Source organism: Podarcis muralis, chromosome 11 (genome assembly GCF_964188315.1).
Source record: "Podarcis muralis chromosome 11, rPodMur119.hap1.1, whole genome shotgun sequence".
NCBI lineage: Eukaryota > Metazoa > Chordata > Lepidosauria > Squamata > Lacertidae > Podarcis > Podarcis muralis.
The window spans coordinates 55672126-55693634 of record NC_135665.1 but is presented as its reverse complement, the minus strand read 5'-3'; the positions used below and the strand labels follow the sequence as shown (position 1 = coordinate 55693634).

The 21509-nt window shown below is 45.3% G+C and overlaps 1 protein-coding gene across 1 annotated transcript in view; it reads left to right on the top strand.

Annotated features, from left to right (window-relative positions):
* Positions 1–21509, top strand: part of ME2 (malic enzyme 2) — a 42562-nt gene that overhangs the window by 11268 nt on the left and 9785 nt on the right. The window contains exons 2-11 of the mRNA XM_028748551.2: positions 3587–3708; positions 7619–7752; positions 13532–13681; positions 15272–15347; positions 16962–17123; positions 19056–19159; positions 19586–19695; positions 19803–19900; positions 20865–20978; positions 21083–21197. Of these exons, the coding sequence (XP_028604384.1) occupies positions 3601–3708; positions 7619–7752; positions 13532–13681; positions 15272–15347; positions 16962–17123; positions 19056–19159; positions 19586–19695; positions 19803–19900; positions 20865–20978; positions 21083–21197 (1171 nt within the window). The 5' untranslated portion in view covers positions 3587–3600. The remainder of the gene's footprint in view (positions 1–3586; positions 3709–7618; positions 7753–13531; positions 13682–15271; positions 15348–16961; positions 17124–19055; positions 19160–19585; positions 19696–19802; positions 19901–20864; positions 20979–21082; positions 21198–21509) is intronic.

The window sequence follows — 21509 nt, the reverse complement described above, 5'->3', positions numbered from 1 at the left end:
ACAGGACTTTTCCATAGGAACCTTCCAGTTCTGATGAGGGCATGGCTGAGCTTCTAGCAAGAGTTAAAGCCCTTCTTGCATTTCTGGGTGCGAGGAAATAGAGATATGTTGCTGGAACGGCTACGTATCTCCCGTTTTCTATGACAGCTGGACATATAAAGGGCCCCATTACCTCCAGTAGCTTAGGGCCTCATCAAACCTTTATAACCACTTCCCCAACTCACTAGTTTATAATTGATTAACATAGTGTTGTGCCTAGAACTTTGACTGCTTCCCTGCTAATTAATCAATAACTTGAGACATGCAACAGTACGCTATTCAAAAGAGGCCTCCACCAGAATTTCATTTCATTGGTGTTTAAAATATGTTGGCATCTCGCTCCTTCCCCCGCCACATTTAATATTCTATAAAATGACCTAAGGAAACCAGATAAAATTATTCTGGGGCACAAATGAGACCAATGAAACACCGCTTCGCCATCCCTGCTATGGCATATCAAAGAAAGCCCCCCCTTTCCCCCTGTTGAAAAATTCAGCATTTATAGGCATCGCCTCTGCTTCAAACCATGAAATGCAGGTTGCGGCCAAGCTTGCAAAACAAATACTTAAGACTCATAGATGCTGCTGCTGTTGTTATAGTGCCTGGATAGCTCAGCTGGTTAGAGCGTGGTGCTGATAACACCAAGGTTGCAGGTTCCATCCCCGTATGGGGCAGCTACAGAGTCGTGCATTGCAGGCGATTGGGCGAGATGATCCTTAGGATCCCTTCCAACTCGTAAGATTCTATTTATATTGTGCCATGTATATGATGCTTTACTAAAGTCCCTACTGCAAAGGGCTAGCAATCTTAAAATATACCCAAGGAAGCAACAGGAGGAAGAATGGTAGAATGTACCCCACGTACCCCATCCCTGAAATGGGATTGTTTCAGCTACAGGTACTTTGGTTTAGCTACAGCAGGGACGTCCCACTCCCAATAGACTGCGATCTACTCACAGTATTAAAAAAACGGGCAGTGATCTACCCATTGTTTTCCTCCCCCCGCAGTTATTTATTTATTTTTATTAAAGATTTTTCTTGTTTTACAGAGGGATGTGTAATGTCTCTCCTATTTTTTCCATGTAACATTTTTACAAATCAGTTTCATTTGTTGAGACATTAGGAAGAAAAGGGTCTGGAGGGGGGGGAAGGTGTGGGGTGGGGTCGGGTGGCGATGTTTCTATTTTGCTTAATGTAGGTAGGGTTTGGTGTCAGCGTTACTCGTGCCGGTTCTCTGCTGTTTACTTGTGTTTCTTTGGTGGTGAGAGAGGTTGGGGTTGGCCTAGGCGTGGTTGTTAGTGGATGGACCAAAGTTGTTGAGCTTTTTTGGGGGGGGGAAGGCAGAGTTGTTGAGCTGGGGGGGGGGGCAGAGATCTACCAGCAATGCCCTGCAATCTACCAGTACATCACGATCTACCTCTTGGACATGCCTGAGCTACAGTAAGAACATAGTAAGAGCTCTGCTGCATCATGCCAGTGGCCCATTTGCTCCAGCATCCTTTGGCCAACCAGACTCCTGTGGGAACATTCCTCTCTCCTTCTGCGCTTTCTATCAGCTGGCCTTCGGAACACGGCAGCTAGACTGGTGACTGGGAGCGGCCGCAGAGACCACATAACACCGGTCTTGAAAGACCTACATTGGCTCCCAGTACGTTTCCGAGCACAATTCAAAGTGTTGGTGCTGACCTTTAAAGCCCTAAAAGGCCTTGGTCCAGTATATCTGAAGGAGCGGCTCTACCCCCATCGTTCTACCCGGACACTGAGGTCCAGCGTCGAGGGCCTTCTGGCGGTTCCCTCCCTGCGAGAAGTGAGGTTACAGGGAACCAGGCAGAGGGCCTTCTCGGTAGTGGCGCCTTCCCTGTGGAACGCCCTCCCACCAGATGTCAAAGAGAACAACAACTACCAGGCTTTTAGAAGACATCTGAAGGCAGCCCTGTTTCGGGAAGCTTTTAATGTTTGATGTATTATAGTATTTTAATATTCTTTTGGAAGCCGCCCAGAGTGGCTGGGGAGGCCCAGCCAGATGGGCGGGGTATAAATAATAAATTATTATTATTATTATTATTATTATTATTATTATTATTATTATTGCTATTATTATTACTGCCTCTGACCATGGAGGCTGACCATGGCTCGTAGCCGTGGATTAGCCCTTGTCCTCCATGGATTTTCCTAAGCCGTCCAAGTTGGTGTCGATCACTACATCTTGTGCGAATGAATTCCACAGGTTAGCTGTGCAGAGAAATGCCTGCTTTTTTCCATTCTGAATCTTCCAGCATTCAGCTTCATTGGACGTCTCTGAGCCTCTAAGGGCAGCCTTTCTCAACCTGTGGGTCCCCAGAACTACAAGTCCCATCACCCCTAGCTAGCAAGGCCAGAGCTCAGGGATGATGGGAGTTGTAGTCCAACAACATCTGGGGACCCACAGGTTGAGAACTGCTGCTCTAGGGTTATGAGAATTAAGTTTGCGATTTCTGCAACTCGGTGAGCGATGGCACACGATGGACACGGGTGGCGCTGTGGTCTAAACCACCGAGCCTCTTGGGCTTGCCGATCGGAAGGTCGGCGGTTCGGATCCCCGTGGCAGAGGGAGCTTCCATTTCTCTGTCCCAGCTCCTGCCTGCCTAGCAGTTCGAAAGCACGCCAGTGCTAGTAGATAAGTAGGTACCGTTGTAGCAGGAAGGTAAATGGTGTTTCTGTACGCTCTGGTTTCCATCACGGTGTCCCAATGTGCCAGAAGCAGTTTAGTCATGCTGGCCACACGATGTGGAAAACTGTCTGTGGATAAACGCCGGCTCCCTTGGCCTGAAAAGTGAGATGAGCGCCACACCCCATAGTTGTGTTTGACTGTACTTAACTGTCCAGGGCCCTTTACCTATACCTGTTTTTTTCCTGTAGTCGTGCTGCACCCTCATATAGTAAAGGTAAAGGGACCCCCGACCATTAGGTCCAGTCGTGGCCGTCTCTGGGGTTGCGGCGCTCATCTCGCTTTACTGGCTGAGGGAGCCGGCGTACAGCTTCCGGGTCATGTGGCCAGCATGACTAAGCCGCTTCTGGCGAACCAGAGCAGCGCATGGAAATGCTGTTTACCTTCCCGCCGGAGCGGTACCTATTTATCTACTTGCACTTTGCCGTGCTTTCGAACTGCTAGGTTGGCAGGAGCAGGGACCGAGCAACGGGAGCTCACCCCATCACGGAGATTCGAACCGCCGACCTTCTGATCGGCAAGCCCTAGGCTCAGTGGTTTAACCCACAGCGCCACCTGCGTCCCACGCACCCTCATATACGCAGCCACAAAGTGCCAGGGGTAAAGCAAAGCACTACTGTTCCTTTCCACCCCTTCTCTTAGCTCTTTTTCATTCCTCCAAATGGTGTCACGCCTTGCTTGTAGACGGAGTGTTGCTGTTTTGAAAGGCTATAGGTGTTATCTAGCCAGCATGAGAAAAGCTTAACTATCCATAAAGGGTTTTCTTGTACCTGTGTGTGTTGCCAGCGTGAAACAAGACTGCCCTCTTTGTAACGTGTAACGCAATGTTTTCTTTCTCCAGGCAAACCATACAGAATGTTCTCCAGATTAAGAATAGCTTCCGCTCCCTGCGTGTTGGCCTGTCGCAGAGTACATACAAAAGAAAAAGGGAAGGTCTTGATGCTGAACCCGAGAACAAATAAGGTCGGTCGCATGGAATGTCTTTCACGACTGTTCTTGAATTGCTATCTGTGCTGTGGATCTTACCCAGAGCTAAAAACTTCTGCAAGGGGGGGGGGGGTTGTTGTGCTGAGACTCGTAGCCTCAAAAGGAAAGACTAAGGCTGCTGCAGTTCTTACCCACACTTACCTGGGAGTAAACTCCATTGAATTCAATAGGATTGACTTCTGAGTCGGTGTGGTTCAGATTGTATTGTAAATGAGATAGAAGCCTTACTTGAAGCAAAGCCTGAATGACCACATCTAACTTTGCATGTCTTTATTACCGGTAGTTTGAATGGAAGGGCAACAACGTAGAGAATCACAACAAATCCTCCTCTTGTAATATGAGTACAGTGGTACCTCGGGTTAAGTACTTAATTTGTTCCAGAGGTCCGTACTTAACCTGAAACTGTTCTTAACCTGAAGCACCACTTTAGCTAATGGGGCCTCCTGCTGCTGCTGTACCGCCAGAACACAATTTCTGTTCTCATCCTGAAGCACTATTTCTGGGTTAGTGGAGTCTGTAACCTGAAGCGTATGTAACCTGAGGTACCACTGTACAGTCGTACCGTGGCTCCTGAACGCCTTGGGAGTCGGAAGTTCTGGCTCCCAGACGATCAAAAACCGGAAGTGAGTGTTCCATTTTTTGAACTTTTTTTTGGAAGCCAAACATCTGCCATGGCTTCCGCTATTGTTTCCGGTGCGCCTGCGCAATTGGGAAGCAATTGGAAGCCGCACCTTGGTTTCCGAGCTTTTCAGAAGTCAAACGGACTTCCGGAATGGATTCCATTTGACTTCCTAGGTACTTCTGTATACCAGTATAATACTGGTGGTGATAGTGCATTGTGCTTGTGTTGGTGCAGTATCATGGAATGCTTAGCTGATCGGGAAACACAACAGTTTGCAGTCCTTCTTCCATAAGGGAAGGAGACATTGTCAGTGTGGCTGGGATCAAAACTTTTCACGTGGCGGGTGCAGGGCTGGTAGGGAAAGCACAGGGAACTGGTCAGCTAGAGGATAAAGGAAACAAGTGACAAGGAATGGCACAGGGAGAATTGAGACGAGAAGAAGAAGCTGTGGGAATTATGAGAATGAATCTTGAGAGAAAGGGTAGAGAAGAGGAAAAGTTTGCATCAGAGAAGAGGTTCATTCCATATGGTTTAAGATTAGCATTTACCAGGAGGGAGGGAATTGGGTTATTTAAGGTAAGTAACTTTTAAAGCACCAGGGATGCGGGTGGTGCTGTGGGTTAAACCCCAGATCCTAGGACTTGCCGATCAGAAGGTCGCTGTTTCGAATCCCCGAGACGGGGTGAGCTCCCGTTGCTCGGTCCCTGCTCCTGCCAACCTAGCAGTTCGAAAGCATGTCAAAGTGCAAGTAGATAAATAGTTCCAGCAGGAAGGTAAACGGCGTTTCTGTGCACTGCTCTGGTTCGCCAGAAGCGGCTTAGTCATGCTGGCCACATGACCCAGAAGCTGTACGCCGGCTCCCTCAGCCAATAAAGCGAGATGAGCACCGCAACCCCAGAGTTGGCCACGACTGGACCTAATAGTCAGGGGTACCTTTACCTTTACCTTTTAAAGCAGGCCTTTTCTCAACAACACTCTCCACATACTTTTGGTCTACTGCAAAGTTCCTAACTAGTGAATGGAAAGTAACAAGAAGTGGGGCGGGTGCTGGGTGCCTGCTAAATACGGGGCTCATTTCCTTGAAAACTCTCAGGATTATCTTGAGTGGTTCTTGGCTAAATCTGACCTTCAGAAGAATGTCACCTGGCTGCCTTATTGCCAGCCCAGAGCCAAGAGTGGGGTGTTGGGTACAGCAATAGGTTTGGGTGTCGGCTGCCCCAACTGACCTACTTACTGTCCCCTTTCCAAAGTCTCTTACCACAAAACTTGTGGCCCTCTAGTTAGCTGGCCTCCAACCTATAGCTTGCCCTACAATGGGTCACAGCCGCAACACTACAATGGTACAAGTATATGGTGTTCGTTTAAAAGTGGATCCCCAAATGCATGTTTAATCTAAAGGTGGCTCTCACTTCTGAAAAGGTTGCTCGAGATGTCATTGGGACTGCAGCTCCCATCATCCTTGACCATTGGCTATGCTCGCTGAGGCTCGTGGGAGTTGGAGTCCAACGACATTTGGAGGTTCACAGGGGAGGTAGGGCAGGACGCAGCTCTGACAGACTGATCTCTTCCCCCCACGCCAAAAAAAGAGTTAGGATTCTGTTGACAGGAAAAATAAGAAGCAATTCCGTGTGACAAAATGATAGGAGTGATGAACCCCGAGGTCACTGCTGGGTTTATTGTTCAATCCGGCAGTTTTTATTGAGGCTGAGTCATAAGAGGATTAAGAATGAAGTCGAGACAGATAGATGTCAAAAGGCGTAGCTGGGGTTGCTGAGAGGGAATGGGCTCTGGAAAAATAAAAGTGCTAAATAATGGCTGCCTGGTTCTCTTCTGCCCCCTCCCCCCAAAAAAGAACCCTTGCCCATTTTAACAATAATGTTTTAATATTTATTATTTCTTAAACAGATGTTTGCTGAGCATCTGGGTAAGCCCTAAGTAGGCCATATTGAAGCTCAGTCTTCTGAAAAAGGAGGGCCTCTGTTCAAACCTCTGAAGAGACGGAACAAGATGCCATCTGAGATTAGTGACCCCGACTTTCCTTCAAAAAACAATATCCTTCATTACTCTCCAAGCCTCCTCATCCCTGGCAGATTAAAATTGAGGAAACTATGGGCCCTGTTAGCTCAATAAGATGTCAGGCTCACTGAGATTCAGCTTTGCTAAAAAAAAAAATAAAACCCAACTAGAAGATACTGAGAATTGCCAAGAATTGTTTTGGCTTGTTGAATTAGATTAGTGTTGGTAACTAGAACAGGGGTGCTTGTTTTTATTTTCCTTAGCATTCTTAAGGTAAAGGTAAAGGGACCCCTGACCATTAGGTCCAGTCGTGACCGACTCTGGGGTTGCGGCGCTCAGCTCGCTCTATTGGCCGAGGGAGCTGGCGTACAGCTTCCAGGTCATGACTAAGCCACTTCTGGCAAACCAGAGCAGCACATGGAAACGCCGTTTACCTTCCCGCTGGAGCGGTACCTATTTATCTACTTGCACTTTGATGTGCTTTCGAACTGCTAGGTTGGCAGGAGCAGGGACCGAGCAACGGGAGCTCACCCCGTCGCGGGGATTCAAACTGCTGACCTTCGGATTGGCAAGTCCTAGGCTCTGTGGTTTAACCCACAGAAGCAAATCTTAAGAGTTGGGCTGGGGATACTGGTTGCTAGGAAACAAGAGTGAGAGGGGCCTGTTTTGCTCATGTCCTGCTTGTGGTCTCCTGGACTAAATAGAATCCTGGACTAGCGCTAGGCGAGATCAGCCTTTCAACATCACGATGTATCGCCAGCCAAACATCGCAATATGTATCCCCAGCCAACACATTGCAGTGTTGAAAAGCAGAGGGAGGAGTGTGCTTCATTGGCCATGGCCCTGCAAGGCGCAGGGTGAAACCACCTCAGCTCCCTTGGCGGGTGCTGGTGGCGAAAGGAGTTCCTCTACTGCCAGCTGCCAAATGAGAAACAAGTTGCATTGGCTCCATCCCTGACAGATGGCCATTGAACCTCTGCTTAAAAACCTGCTTAAAAAGGAAGGAGAGTCCACCACACCTTTCAAGGGAGTCCGTTCTATCTTCCTGATGTTGAGTCGGAATGTCCTTTCTTGTAACTTGAATCCATTGGTTCAAATCCTGCCCTCCAGGACAGGAGAAAACAAGTTTTTTCCCTCCTCCGTGTGACAGCCCTTGAGATATTGGAAGATGTCTATTGTATCTCCTCTCAGTCTCCTCTTTCCTAGGCTGAACAGCGTCTGACTTCTCTTGTTCCTCTCTGTCTCCAGGGCATGGCTTTCACGTTAAAAGAACGTCAAATGCTTGGCCTCCAGGGACTTCTACCTCCAAAGTTTGAGACGCAAGACATCCAAGCCTTACGGTTTCACAGGAATGTGGCAAAAATGACCGACCCTTTGGAAAAGTAAGTGTGTGTTGGTAGGCACTTAGTCTTGTATCATTCATTCTCGAGTTTTTATTACTATTGCTGTTGTAGCTTGGACATGTGTCACGGCTCCAAATCCATGGGGGAAAGCCAGTTTGGCCCAAACTCAGCTTTTGAAAATAGCAGATTGACTCAGCCCTTTAAAAATGTCTGATAAGAGAACACTCAACAGTGCCTAAACACGTCCATCGAACAACAGACATTACATTCACAGCATGCTATAATCTCAGGGAAAATACCATGAAAATGGTATATAGATGGCATCTTACCCCCAAAAAGCTTGCTAAAATGTATAAAGGGAAAACATCAACCTGTTGGAGATGTAAAAAAGAGGAGGGGTCATACTATCATATGTGGTGGACCTGTGTGTTGTTGTTTAGTCATTTGGTCATGTCTGACTCTTCGTGACCCCATGGACCAGAGCACGCCAGGCACTCCTGTCTTCCACTGCCTCCCGCAGTTTGGTCAGACTCATGCTGGTAGCTTCAAGAACACTGTCCAACCATCTCGTCCTCTGTCGTCCCCTTCTCCTTGTGCCCTCCATCTTTCCCAGGATCAGGGTCTTTTCCAGGGAGTCTTCTCTTCTCCTGAGGTGGCCAAAGTCTTGGAGCCTCAGCTTCACAATCTGTCCTTCCAGTGAGCACTCAGGGCTGATTTCCTTCAGAATGGATAGGTTTGATCTTCTTGCAGTCCATGGGACTCTCAAGAGTCTCCTCCAGCACCATAATTCAAAAGCATCAATTCTTCGGCGATCAGCCTTCTTTACGGTCCAGCTCTCACTTCCATACATCACTACTGGGACCTGTGTAGCCGTTGGCAAATAGTGGAATGATATTTATAACGAGTTTAAGAAACTATTTAAAATTACTTTCAAAAAACTCCCAAAGATTTTCCTACTTGGTATATTACCATCAGAAATTAAAAAATATATAAGATCATTGTTTATGTATGGTATAACAACAGCTAGAACCCTTATAGCAAGGAACTGGAAAAATGAAATGCTCCCAGAGATTACAGATTAGCAGATACTCATGTTAGAATATCTACAATTAGCAAAACTGATGGGATCAGTTAGAGGAATATTGAAACAAAAAATAACTAGAGAATGGATAATATTTAAGAATTATGTAAAACTTCATTGTACAAATAACTCCATATTAGCAGAAATTGAGTGATTGTAAAGAAAAAGATCAAAGGAATGTATACAAAGCAGAAAGAAATGATATTATAGAATGTAAACCTGTGTAAAAATGTAAAAAAGAATGTTATATCAAACAGTATAATGAGAAGGATGGGAAAGATTGTGTCGATGAGTACTTTTACTATGTAAATAACTTTGTCTTTTAAAAAAAAATTATTTGATTCTTATCTTTGTTACTTTTTTTCTCTTTCTTTATAAATTTTCTATTTTATATAATTTTCCTTTTTCTACCTGTAAAGAGATAGCACATAATGTTTGTATAGACATGCAATTTTATTAATCAATAAAGAATATAAAATAAAAATAAACACGTCCATCAAAACATCATCAGGGCTTCCATCAAAGCATCTCTGACCAGGTATAGGCCATGCTTCTTTCAACTCGTTCCCATTTTCCAAATATTCCCTCTTTGAAGCCTTTGTTGCTTTGCTTCTTATTAAATATATTTACTAGTAAAGCAACCTGCTTTCTTTTCTCCATTTCTGAGATTCTCAGCCCTACTTGGACCTGGGACCTTCTGCCTGAGATTTAGATTCTGTGCCATTGAGCTAGAGCCCTTGCCCCACCCCTGATATCGATCTAAGAGTAATTACTGACTTGAGTGTTAATGTGTAGGCACTTAGGATCTGGGCAGTAACTGAAAGATAGATAGCGTGCCCATAAAGCAGTGTTCTGCCTAATAAAACAGCTCTCTTATCAAGGGAGTGCCATGTCCATTGAGCAAACGATGATTACACCAGATCACCTTAATTTCCACCGCCCTTTAAGTAGGTTTTCCCATAATCCTGATCCAGTGTGTGTTTCTTGGAAGAAACTACCGCTTGGTTCAGCGAATGCAACTGTTAAATGCAAAATAAAAACAAAAAGTTTAGTGTCGGTTGTAAAAACAACCTTGAATTGGAGTCCAAAATCCTGCATTAGCTTAACTGGAAGTAACCTCCATGAACAGAGTGTCCAGAGGTTTTCAACCTTTTTGAGTCCACGTTTCTCTCGACCAACTGCATACTTTCTGCAGCACCCCGCTTAATTTCCCCCCCTCTTCTGACAATTTTTGCTCAAAATTGACTCCTCTTTAAAAGCTGCTTTTTGTTCCATAGGGGGAAACAATATAATAATAATAATAATAATAATAATAATAATAATAATAATAATAATAATAATAATGGCGGCTTCCAAAAAAATATTAAAATACTGTAATACATCAAACATTAAAAGCTTCCCTAAACAGGGCTGCCTTCAGATCATAGGCGCCGACTCCATGGGGCCTGAGGGGGCCCGAGCCCCCTCAAAAATTCGTTTGGGGGGGCTCCGCCCCCCCAATAATTTAAGAAAATTATTAGTTATATTTTTTATAAGTCGGCGCCCCTGCTCCGCCCTCGGAGTTTGATTGGGCGGCGGGCCGGTATCCACTTTCTCCATTGGCCGAGCGCTTCCCCTGAGCGAACCTTTAGAACTCCGAGACACAATATTCTGTTACATTGTAGCAAAATGGCGACTGTCATTCACAACCCCCTGAAAGCATAAGTAGGAATCAAAAATGTACATATTCCGCGTGGTTTAAATATGAAAAAGGGTGCCTTTCCGATGCATGCTGCCAGACTGAACCTGGCGTCTCCAGACTCCCAGCTGCTCTATCCTTCCTCGCTCTTTTCTTTCCTATCTCCTCCTCTCTCTTTCTCTCTCTCTTTTTTGTGCAACACACACGAAGTCTCTCGCTCGGTAATTAATAAGAAATTGTTACGTCCGCGTCCTGCTTAATTGATTGGCGGTGATGAAAAGAAAGCGGAGTTTCTGGGCGCTGAGGCACTGGCGCCGCTCGCAGCTCTCGGGGCTTTTTCGGCTCTCGGGAACGGCAAGGTTTTGACGGATCCCCGAGGGGGTGCATTGCACTTGACAGAGTCCTGCGCGCGGCTTCCGGGCTGCCTTTGCAGCGCTGTCAGCGACCAGCACAGAAAGATCGATTGGTGGGAACCGGGCAAACAAGGACTGGCTTGGAAAACGCTCGGGTTGCAGTTTCGGGAGTTGTGTCCCCCCCCCGTTTGCAGTTCGGGGATGGCTTGAAAGCTGCGGGAGGGAAGGAGTTTGAGTCGCCAGCGTTTGGCTGGCTCGTTGTTGGCAAAAGGGCAGCACGGATCTTTTCATGGCAGGACAGTAGGGACATATTAGCCATTACACTTGTGTGTGTGTGTGTGTGTGTGTGTATGGGGAGAGAGAGACCAACTTGTTCTAGATGAATGACTCGGGTTGGTGGCTGGTTGCTTTTGATAAAGCGTAGGAAGTCCGGCGATCTGCTTTGCATACCGTTCGATATATATTTTTTTTCGCTTTTAAAAGTAGAGGATGCCGGAGCTCGATTCTGGAATGCATCCACTCGGTGGACGCCGCCAGGGTGCAATTGGGGGTGAAATCTGGCTGCTCTCCAGATCATCCAGAAAGCCCCGGTGTGCAGGTTCTGGGGGCAGCCCTACTACGTCGGGGGCGGGGTGCGTGTGCGTCTTCCTAACCCTGGTGGTTAAAGGCGGGTAGTTTTCTTCGGAACCTCCCCAGTTTTTCCTTCTGGTCTGCAGCACACACAGCCAGCTTAATCCCTTCAGGCATTAAAGGGAGAGCGGGATTTGGCAGCACGACTGGGGATGGCGGGGCTTTTCCTTAACCTTTTCAGGGTTACTTCTGCGCTCGAAGGAACCGGCGCTCAGCTGCAACGGGGACTAGATCGGATCAGGGATCCTGGCGTGGTAGTGGCGGAGGGGAGGGAAGCCCCTTTGGGGCTGCTTCGCTACCACTCGCTGAAGTTATCCGGCACGGGGTCCTGCCACTTTCAGCCTTCCTTCCTCCGATCGGGAAAAACACACACACTTCGGAGGGGTGTTCCGGGGATACTCGCTGATGTGAATGGATGGGAGGAGGGGAGAGTAAACCCAAGGAAGATGCAGCCTTAATTTGGGACGGCGGTGGGGGTTGGGGAGAGAGGATGCACGGCGAGCTGTCATATTTAAATAACTGACATCTCCCCTCCCCCCTTTCCCTTTCTGGAATGAAATATTTGCATAATGAGACCCTTTCCTTTAGTGAATTCTAAGCAGGACCGTCAGGGAAGCGGCAGCTGCGATTTTCAGATCCTTAGCGAGCGATCCCCTTCCTGCGATGGTGAGGCTTTATAATAAAGCCCACCCTGCTGGCGCAGTCATTCAGTGTGGATAGTTTCGTTCAGTGCATGCTGCAGACGTGTTTAGCGTTCTAATGTTGATCATATGACTCTAAAATACTTTTAAAAAACTTTAAAACTCACTAATTTTCATCTAAAATTTAGAAAACTTCCCGGGGCAGGACCCCGGTATGGGCCCCCCCAATATTTTTTATAAGTCGGCGCCCCTGCTTCAGATGTCTTCTAAAAGTCTGGTAGTTGTTGTTCTCTTTGACATCTGGTGGGAGGGCGTTCCACAGGGAGGGCGCCACTACCGAGAAGGCCCTCTGCCTGGTTCCCTGTAACTTGGCTTCTCGCAGTGAGGGAACCGCCAGAAGGCCCTCGGTGCTGGACCTCAGTGTCCGGGTAAAACAATGGGGGTGGAGACGCTCCTTCAGATATACTGGACCGAGGCCGTTTAGGGCTTTAAAGGTCAGCACCAACACTTTGAATTGTGCTCGGAAACGTACTGGGAGCCAATATAGGTCTTTCAAGACCGGTGTTATATGGTCTCGGCGGCCGCTCCCAGTCACCAGTCTGGCTGCCGCGTTCTGGATTAGTTGTAGTTTCCGGGTCACCTTCAAAGGTAGCCCCATGTACAGCGCATTGCAGTAGTCCAAGCGAGAGATAACTAGAGCATGCACCACTTTGGCAAGACAGCCTGCGGGCAGATAGGGTCTTAGCCTGCGTACCAGGTGGAGCTGGTAAACAGCTGCCCTGGACACGGATTTGACCTCTGCCTCCATGGACAGCTGTGAGCCCAGAATGACTCCCAGGCTGCGCACCTGGTCCTTCAGGGGCACAGTTGCCCCATTCAGGACCAGGGAGTCCCCCACACCTGTCCGCCTCCTGTCCCCCCAAAACAGTACTTCTGTCTTGTCAGGATTCAGTCTTAATCTGTTAGCCGCCATCCATCCTCCAACCACCTCCAGACACTCACACAGGACCTTCACCACCTTCACTGGTTCTGATTTGAATATATATGGAATATATATGGAATACTTGTATCTTTTCCCCTATTGGTGAAAAGCAGCCTGCGGATACTTTGAGCAGAAAGATGAGTGGAAGGGAGAGGATTAAGCAGCCCCTTACCTTCTCCCCTCCACCCTTTTGCTGCCCTGCTGCTGAAATTTAACACTGCTTGTGTTTTTTGTTTTTGTTTTTAAAGAGAAGAGATACTCATCTAAGTGAAATGAATAGTTTCTCCCTGAGAAGGATAGCACGGGAGAACCACAAATTCAAAAAGCAAAAGGTGGAAAAAAGAATGATTTTGTTATTGTTCTCCGTCTTTCATTTCAGCTTCAGAGCATTCCTCATTAGTGGGAAGGTATAAAAATAAATCTAATCTTGCATCTCCACTGTTTCATTTACAGATACATCTATGTGATGGGCATGCAGGAAAGAAACGAGAAGCTGTTCTACAGGGTATTGCAAGATGATATTGAGCAATTAATGCCAATTGTTTATACACCAACAGTAGGCTTAGCGTGTTCCCAGTATGGACATATCTTTAGGAGGCCAAAGTAAGAACATTTTTATATTCTGATTTTTATGTCTCAACCAATGAAGCTTTTCAGAATTTACAGTTGCTGTACCATGGTGACTGAAGAGCTGTCTGTTTGCTTGCTTATGTTACTTGATAAAGCACTGTGTGCATGTGCTATAAAAAATAAACCAGGAGCCTGCAGCCAAATAATGGACTAATTTTGTCCAAATTGACATCTTTAATATATCTGTTTACCCTTTTCCTCAAGCCTTCCTCTTCTTCATCTATCTTTCCTTTAGATTTGTGTTTGGTAGTCCATTGCCTAATCTGTTTCACAGTGGCAGTTGTTGAATTCAGATAATAATAATAATAATAATAATAATAATAATAATAATAATAATAATAATATTGTTATTTACACCCCACCCATCTGGCTGGGTTTTCTCAGCCACTCTGGGCGGCTCACATAAAAAATTGTAAAACATTAGACATTAAAAATTTCCCGATACAGGGTTGCCTTCAGATGTCTCGTAAAGGTTGTATAGTTACTTATTTTCTTAATATCTGATGGGCGGGCATTCCACAGGGCAGGTGCCACTACTGAGAAGGCCCTTTGCCTGGTTCCCTGTAACCTCACTTCTCGCAGTGAGAGAACCGCCAGAAGGTCCTTGGAGCTGGACTTCAGTGTTTGGGCAGAATGATGGGGGTGGAGACAATCCTTCAAGTATACTGGGCTGAGGCCATTTAGGGCTTTAAAGGTCAGCACCAACACTTTGAATTGTGCTCAGAAACATACCAGGAGCCAATGTAGGTCTTTCAGGACCGGTGTTATATGGCCTCGGCGGCCACTCCCAGTCACCAGTTTAGCTGCCACATTCTGGATTAGTTGTAGTTTCCGAGTCACCTTCAAAAGTAGCCCCATGTCGAGCGCATTGCAGTAGTCCAAGCAGGAGATAACCAGAGCATGCACCACTCCGGTGAGACAGTCTGCGAGCAGGGAGGGCAAGCAGATATTCTATGAGCTAACTTCTCTGCACCCTTCAGTATTCAGCACCATTCTTTTGAGCTTTCCTACCTACTTGATTTGATTTCCAGTCTTCAACTTGCTTCACTAAGATCCTCATCCTCCTGTTCCTTTCACGCTAATGTGAGCTTTCCAACCCAGCAAAACAGACAACTTTGCCTTCCCTCACAAGTGACAAACATCTGCTTTGCCTTTTGTGCAGCTGTGAATTTCTGTTCGCAGAGAATAGTGTGGAGAAGAGAATGTTAGGACTGGTTCCCAACCTCCCCTGTTCTTTCTCTCCTGTTCAGACCTATACTTGATCTAAACCCTAAGTACTTCTGTCAGCTTAGTTTGCTGATTTATGAAGTTCTGTCTAATTTTATTTCATGTGACAGATTGAAGTTGGGGTGGATTAATTTCACATTTTCCAAACGCCATAACCTTTTAATAATACATTCCAAAATTCCAATCTAATATTCATTGTGTCGTCTTCTTTTTTTTTAAAGCACTATCTTTAGCTTGATTTATTAATTGAGAGGGTGCCCTTTGCTAAGCTCACACTGCAAAGAAAAGGAATGATTTGAATGCAACAGTGAGTAATATGTTTCTATTTTCTTGCAGAGGATTATTCATTGCCATAACAGATAGGGGCCATATCAGATCAGTTGTGAATAACTGGCCAGAAAACGATGTGAAGGTACGATGCATCCTCTTCTCATATGTGTGTGCTTCTCTTAATTCCAGCTTTGCTTTTTCAGCAATGGGGAAACTGGATAGATAAATACCGGGGGTTATTTGTCTTGCAGTCAGGGATTTGTGTCATGCAAGAACTATGAATATTGCACAGCCACCTTGTCCCATGTCTTGACGAACATGTGCTCCGCTTCTGGGTTTCTGAGTATGAAACTTAGGAACTCATCAAAACAGGACCATTTTTGTGAGACCCACTGTGCTTACTCTTTGAGCCAAACAGCTAGGCTCCACCAGGTGGGGGAAAACTGATTTAGGCAACTGTTTGCATCTCCTTGCTTCTCTATAATTGACAGAGCTTTCTAAAATGTGTGTGCATTGTGGGAATGTTCAGGGAGGCAGGAGAGGATATATTGTTTATTAATATCCTTCAGAACTTGCGCTAGCAAGTTCTATAACAGCAGAGTTTTACATTCCCCTTTTAAACACACAGCAGATAGCTGGTTGCAGGCTTGTTTAAACCTCTCAATATTAGGTTCCTGGTAAGTTCCCTTATATCCCTCTTAAAAGAATGAACACGCCACAATCTTGTGTAAAGTATATACAGTGGTACCTTGGGTTACAGACACTTCAGGTTACAGACACTTCAGGTTACAGACTCCGCCAACCCAGAAATAGTACCTCGGGTTAAGAACTTTGCTTCAGGATGAGAACAGAAATCGTGTGGCGGTGGCACAGTGGCAGCAGGAGGCCCCATTAGCTAAAGTGGTACCTCAGGTTAAGAACAGTTTCAGGTTAAGAACAGACCTCCAGAACAAATTAAGTTCTTAACCCAAGGTACCACTGTAAAAGAAGTTTACTCACATCATCAGTTCACAGTTGGATTCCTGAAGGCAGACTTAGTTACAAAGTATATACCTGTTGATCTATCCCATATGGGGATAATTCCGGTGTCCTCTGTTGGCAGAATGCCAACAGAGCATTTCTAGCTAAAAAGAACTGCTCCAACAACAGAAGAAGTAAAAAATAGAAGGTGTGTTGCGTGCCTTGTCCGTTTGTTACCTAGACAGGTAAGGTCACGCCCACCTCTAGTCACATGCAAGAGGAAGGATGCTCCACGCCAGGAGGAAACAGGAAGTTTTCGACTGGCTGGACCAAACATTCCCCTGCACGTATTCTCTAGGAAAACAAGGAATGTTGGACTTGACTGCTACTTACGTATCACATCCCACATGCATGTCCCCCTGTTCCCCAATCCAAGGCAATCCAAGTCTATTCTTTTTTTTATTTGTGCAGCCCCCACCTCTTTGCAATCTCAAAGTGACATCTCATCGTCCCCTCTTATGCCTATGGTTTAGTCAGGGAGCTGAGAAATTTCTTGGTTGCTCCTCCTCACCCCTGAACTAAGGGTTTCAGGATTCTCTGGGAAAGGGGAACAAACTGATTTAATAGTTAAGCTTGCCAGGTACTCCTAGTATCCCTATCCTAATTAGGAAAACAATTGCTTCTTCAGCCTAAACATTCTTACCTACCAGAAAAGAAAGACTGTAGAGATTTATACTGTACCTCTTCCATCTTTTACCCGTGTGCCTGAAGTTAATTTCCCCCTTGTGCCTTCAAGGCTGTTGTTGTCACAGATGGAGAACGGATATTGGGCCTTGGTGATCTGGGTGTGTATGGGATGGGGATTCCTGTTGGCAAGCTCTGCTTATACACAGCATGTGCTGGAATACAACCCGACAAGTGCCTCCCTGTGTGTATCGATGTCGGCACAGACAATCAGGTAAGTTACAACACTGCCTCATCCCCTCTCCCGATACCAGTTTTGTATCGCTACATCGCTCAGACCTAGTGGGAGGTTTGGCCTTCCCTTTGTTTATGGGGTGTTGTTATTTAGACTTCCACATTTTGGTTTGCCACTTGGTTTGCCACAAAAAGCCCTAGCCTTTTCCAGTCAGGGACACTGGTGGCACTGTGGTCTAAACCACTGAACCTCTTGGGCTTGCTGATTGGAAGATTGGTGGTTTGAATCCCCACGATGGAGTGAGCTCCCGTTGCTCTGTCCCAGCTCCTGCCAACCTAGCAGTTTGAAAGCACACCAGTGCAAGTAGATAAATAAGTACTGCTGCGCCGAGAAGGTATACGGCATTTCCGTGCGCTCTGGTTTCTGTCACGGTGTTTCCGTTGCTCTAGAAGTGGTTTAGTCCTGCTAGCCACATGACCTGGAAAGCTGTTTGTGGACAAACGCCGGCTCCCTCGGCCTGAAAGCGAGATGAGCGCCGCAACTCCATAATCTCCTTTGACTGGACTTAACCGTCCAGGGGTCCTTTACCTTTTATCTTTTTAGCCTTTTCCAGAGCCGTGGGTCCTCTCAAGAATTTCATGGCAGGTTGGATTTTGATTTGATTTGATGGATTTCTCTGCAAGATGAAAGCTAGACATAGGACAACCTGGTTCTAGCATTTGCCTAGGCTGGTTTTCTCTCTGCAGAGGGAGTTTCATGTAGAGTAGCATTTGAAAACAATGTAGTCCTCTCCATTTTACAGTCTGAGGTGGTGCAGGCCATTCATTCATTCCACCATCCAATTCTACTGCCTGGGTAGACACTCTTTTCTTGCAGAATGGTTGATTGATTTGATTGATTGCATTTCTATGCCAATTTTCGTTCGGACGAATCCCAAAGCGGCTTGCAAACAATAAATAAAAGTAATGTAATAAAACATAATAGGACATCACAAATACAGTATAAATCATATAAAATAGTTAGCAAATCATAAAACAGTTACAATCTATAAAACACTATTAACAAAGCAGCAACTTAAAAAAGTCAAGATTACAGGAAATGTTGTATTATATGATTAACAAATCAATCCAACATTTATACTTTATTAAACAATATTAACAACAAAATAACAGCTATAAGAAAATAAGCTAAGCACTGTTAAATTCATAACACACACTCCACAACCTATGACTCATAATCTTTAACACTATTCTGTTCATTAAAATACACATGAAATACATATAAAGCTTATTATTATTAGGCTTTTTTTGGATAATTTTATACATATAAAACATAACCATTTCAAACATTAAAATACAAGGTTCTTTTGAACTTTTGGATCTCCTTCTCTCCCTCCATGGGTTCCATGTTTAAGTTTAAATTTGCTGCATCTTTTACTATTATCCATCTATTATATAACCATAATTACCATAAATAATTCCACATTACAAGTGTCATTACATCCCTGCCAAAGGTTTTAACTGTTTACAGTGTTTTTTTAAATAAATTACAAATTTACTCCAGTCCTTAGAAAATACTCGATCTTCCTGGTTTCGGATCTTCCCCATCAGTTTTGCCATCTCCGCATATTCCATCAGTTTCATCTGCCATTCTTCTTTTGCTGTTATTTCTCCCATAATGCTCATTATTAAGCCAACTCAGCCAGATGTTTTTCTGTCTGGGGTCCTTGGGTTGTTGGACATGGTGGGGACGGTGGTCCTCGTCTGGGAGTGTAGTATTCTTAGTTTTATTTTTAAAGAGATGGTGACGCGTTTAAAATTTGACTAAGGTGTGAAAGGCTACTTGATATCTGCTGCCAGAGTCCACACTTCCTGGGAAATGGCACAAAATAAGTAAGTCCTCTGTAGAGCAGGGTACTGCAGAATGATCTAAGCGCTTCCTTTAATGGCTTTTGTTCTTCGTTTTCCACAGACGCTTCTGCATGACCCGTTTTATATGGGGCTTTACCAGAAGCGAGACCGCTCTCAGCTGTACGATGAACTCATCGACGAGTTCATGGAAGCCATTGTAGACAGGTATGCGTTCCAATAATCACAAACATCAACCCATGTTCCAAGTACAGTGGTACCTCTGGTTACGTATTTAATTTGTTCCGGAGGTCCGTTCTTAACCTGAAACTGTTCTTAACCTGAAGCAACACTTTAGCTAATGGGGCTTCCTGCTGCTGCCGCACCGCCGGAGCACGATTTCTGTTCTCGTCCTGAAGCAAAGTAAAAGTAAAAAATAAGGAAGGCCATAGTTGGCTAGATGGAACAACCAACTCACTGTAAAGAAGAGAATCAGCAGCTTAGATTTACAGAGGTTTTCTTGCCTTGTTTCCTTACGTGGCAAGATTCTTACATGGTTGTTTCCAAGTCATGCATGAACACGCACAAAGTATTAAAACATTGTGCCCTTTGCAGCACAGCTATTGACTCCGTATTTCTCACGCTGCCCTCTAGGTACGGCCAAAACACCCTCATTCAGTTTGAAGACTTTGGAAACCACAACGCTTTCCGCTTTTTGAGGAAATACAGAGAGAAATATTGTACCTTCAATGATGATATACAGGGTAAATCAGCCCCTCTTGGTTATCTGTTTTGATGATATTTTGCTGGCTGTATTTGTAGACGCCTCTTTTATTCCAGCTCTTTTCAGCAAGGTCTGTTCCTTTCACAGGGACAGCTTCGGTGGCCTTAGCTGGGTTGTTGGCGGCGCAGAAAGTTCTTGGTAAACCAATTACAGAGCACCAGATCTTGTTCCTTGGTGCAGGAGAGGTGAGTGAGGCATGCACCGTATTTTTCGCGCTATAAGACGCACCAGACCACAAGACACACCTAGTTTTTGGAGGAGGAAAACAAGAAAAAATAATATTCTGAATCTCAGAAACCAGAACAGCAAGAGGGATCGCTGTGCAGTGAAAGCAGCAATCCCTCTTGCTGTTCTGGCTTCTGGGATAGCTGCGCAGCCTGCATTCGCTCCATAAGACGCACACATATTTCCCCTTACTTTTTGGGAGGGGAAAAGTGAGTCTTATAGAGCAAAAATACGGTAGTTCTTTCCCAGCTGGAAAAGGGTTGCGACTGACCTTTTACAGCTTTGTTGCAATGATCAAACACAATAAGGGATTACAGAAAGCTTTGCACGTATAATATTGGCCTGTTTCACATGACCCACCAAGCCAAACTGTGGCTTAGTACATGCTCACAAGTATTCCTGGAGAAATGATTGTAAGCTGTCTCACTCCTGGTCCTCCTGCTGATGCCTTGAGCTAAACCATGCTTTGGCTAAGTGCATCATCTGCACCCGAGCTCATGGTTTGCCTTGCTCCAGGCTACTTAACTAATTTATTGAAAGGCAGTTGGTCAGCAGCTCTGCAGAGTGACATACTATACTTTTCTGTGTGTAAGACTATGTTTTTTAAATAATAATAATAATAATAATAATAATAATAATAATAATAATAATTTATTATTTATACCCCGCCCATCTGGCTGGGTTTCCCCAGCCACTCTGGGCGGCTTCCAACTGAATATTAAAATCAATACAACATCAGACATTAAAAACTTCCCTTAACAGGGCCGCCTTCAGTTGTCTCTAAAATAATGTTCAAAATTGGGGCTCGTCTTATACATCTTCCCCCACATTTTCTTATATTGGAGTCCCCCAAAATCTTATACATGGGGGCATCTCATACACAGAAAAATACGGTATTTCCCCAGCATTTCTCTTATTTATCAGGCTGCCCTTGGAATTGCAAATCTCATCGTCATGGCTATGGTGGAAAGCGGTCTTTCTCCGGAAGAAGCTTATAAGAAAATATGGATGTTCGACAAATACGGCTTATTGGTTCAGGTGAGGCTTGGGGTTTGGTTGGGCACAATCTTATTGCTCTACTCTTCCCACCCCACCCCCTGCCCTGCCAACTCTCAATAACTCTTTATTTTTAAAATGCCTAGGGTCGGGAACAAACAGTCGACGCCAACCAAGAGTCCTTTACTCACGCAGCCCCAGACCAGGTGCCAAAGACCTTCTTAGAAGCAGTGAATGTGCTTCAGCCTTCAGCTATCATTGGTGAGTGTTGCGGATGCTTCTCATATCGGGTTAGCAGCCCAGTAATAATAATACTGATGCTTTCAGGGAGGGCTTTTAATGTCAAGTGGATAATTTATTTATACTCCTCCCATCTGGCTGGGCTTCCCCAGCCACTCTGGGCAGCTTCCAACAAAATATTAAAATACAGTAATGCAACAAACATTAAAAGCTTCCCTAAACAGGGCTGCCTTCCCAAAGGAGGCTATGTGTTTACTGAGCACCAGACCTGCAAGAATTATATTTTCCACGGTGACTGGCCTGTGTGTGCTTGTACCGTCAACAGGCCTGAGG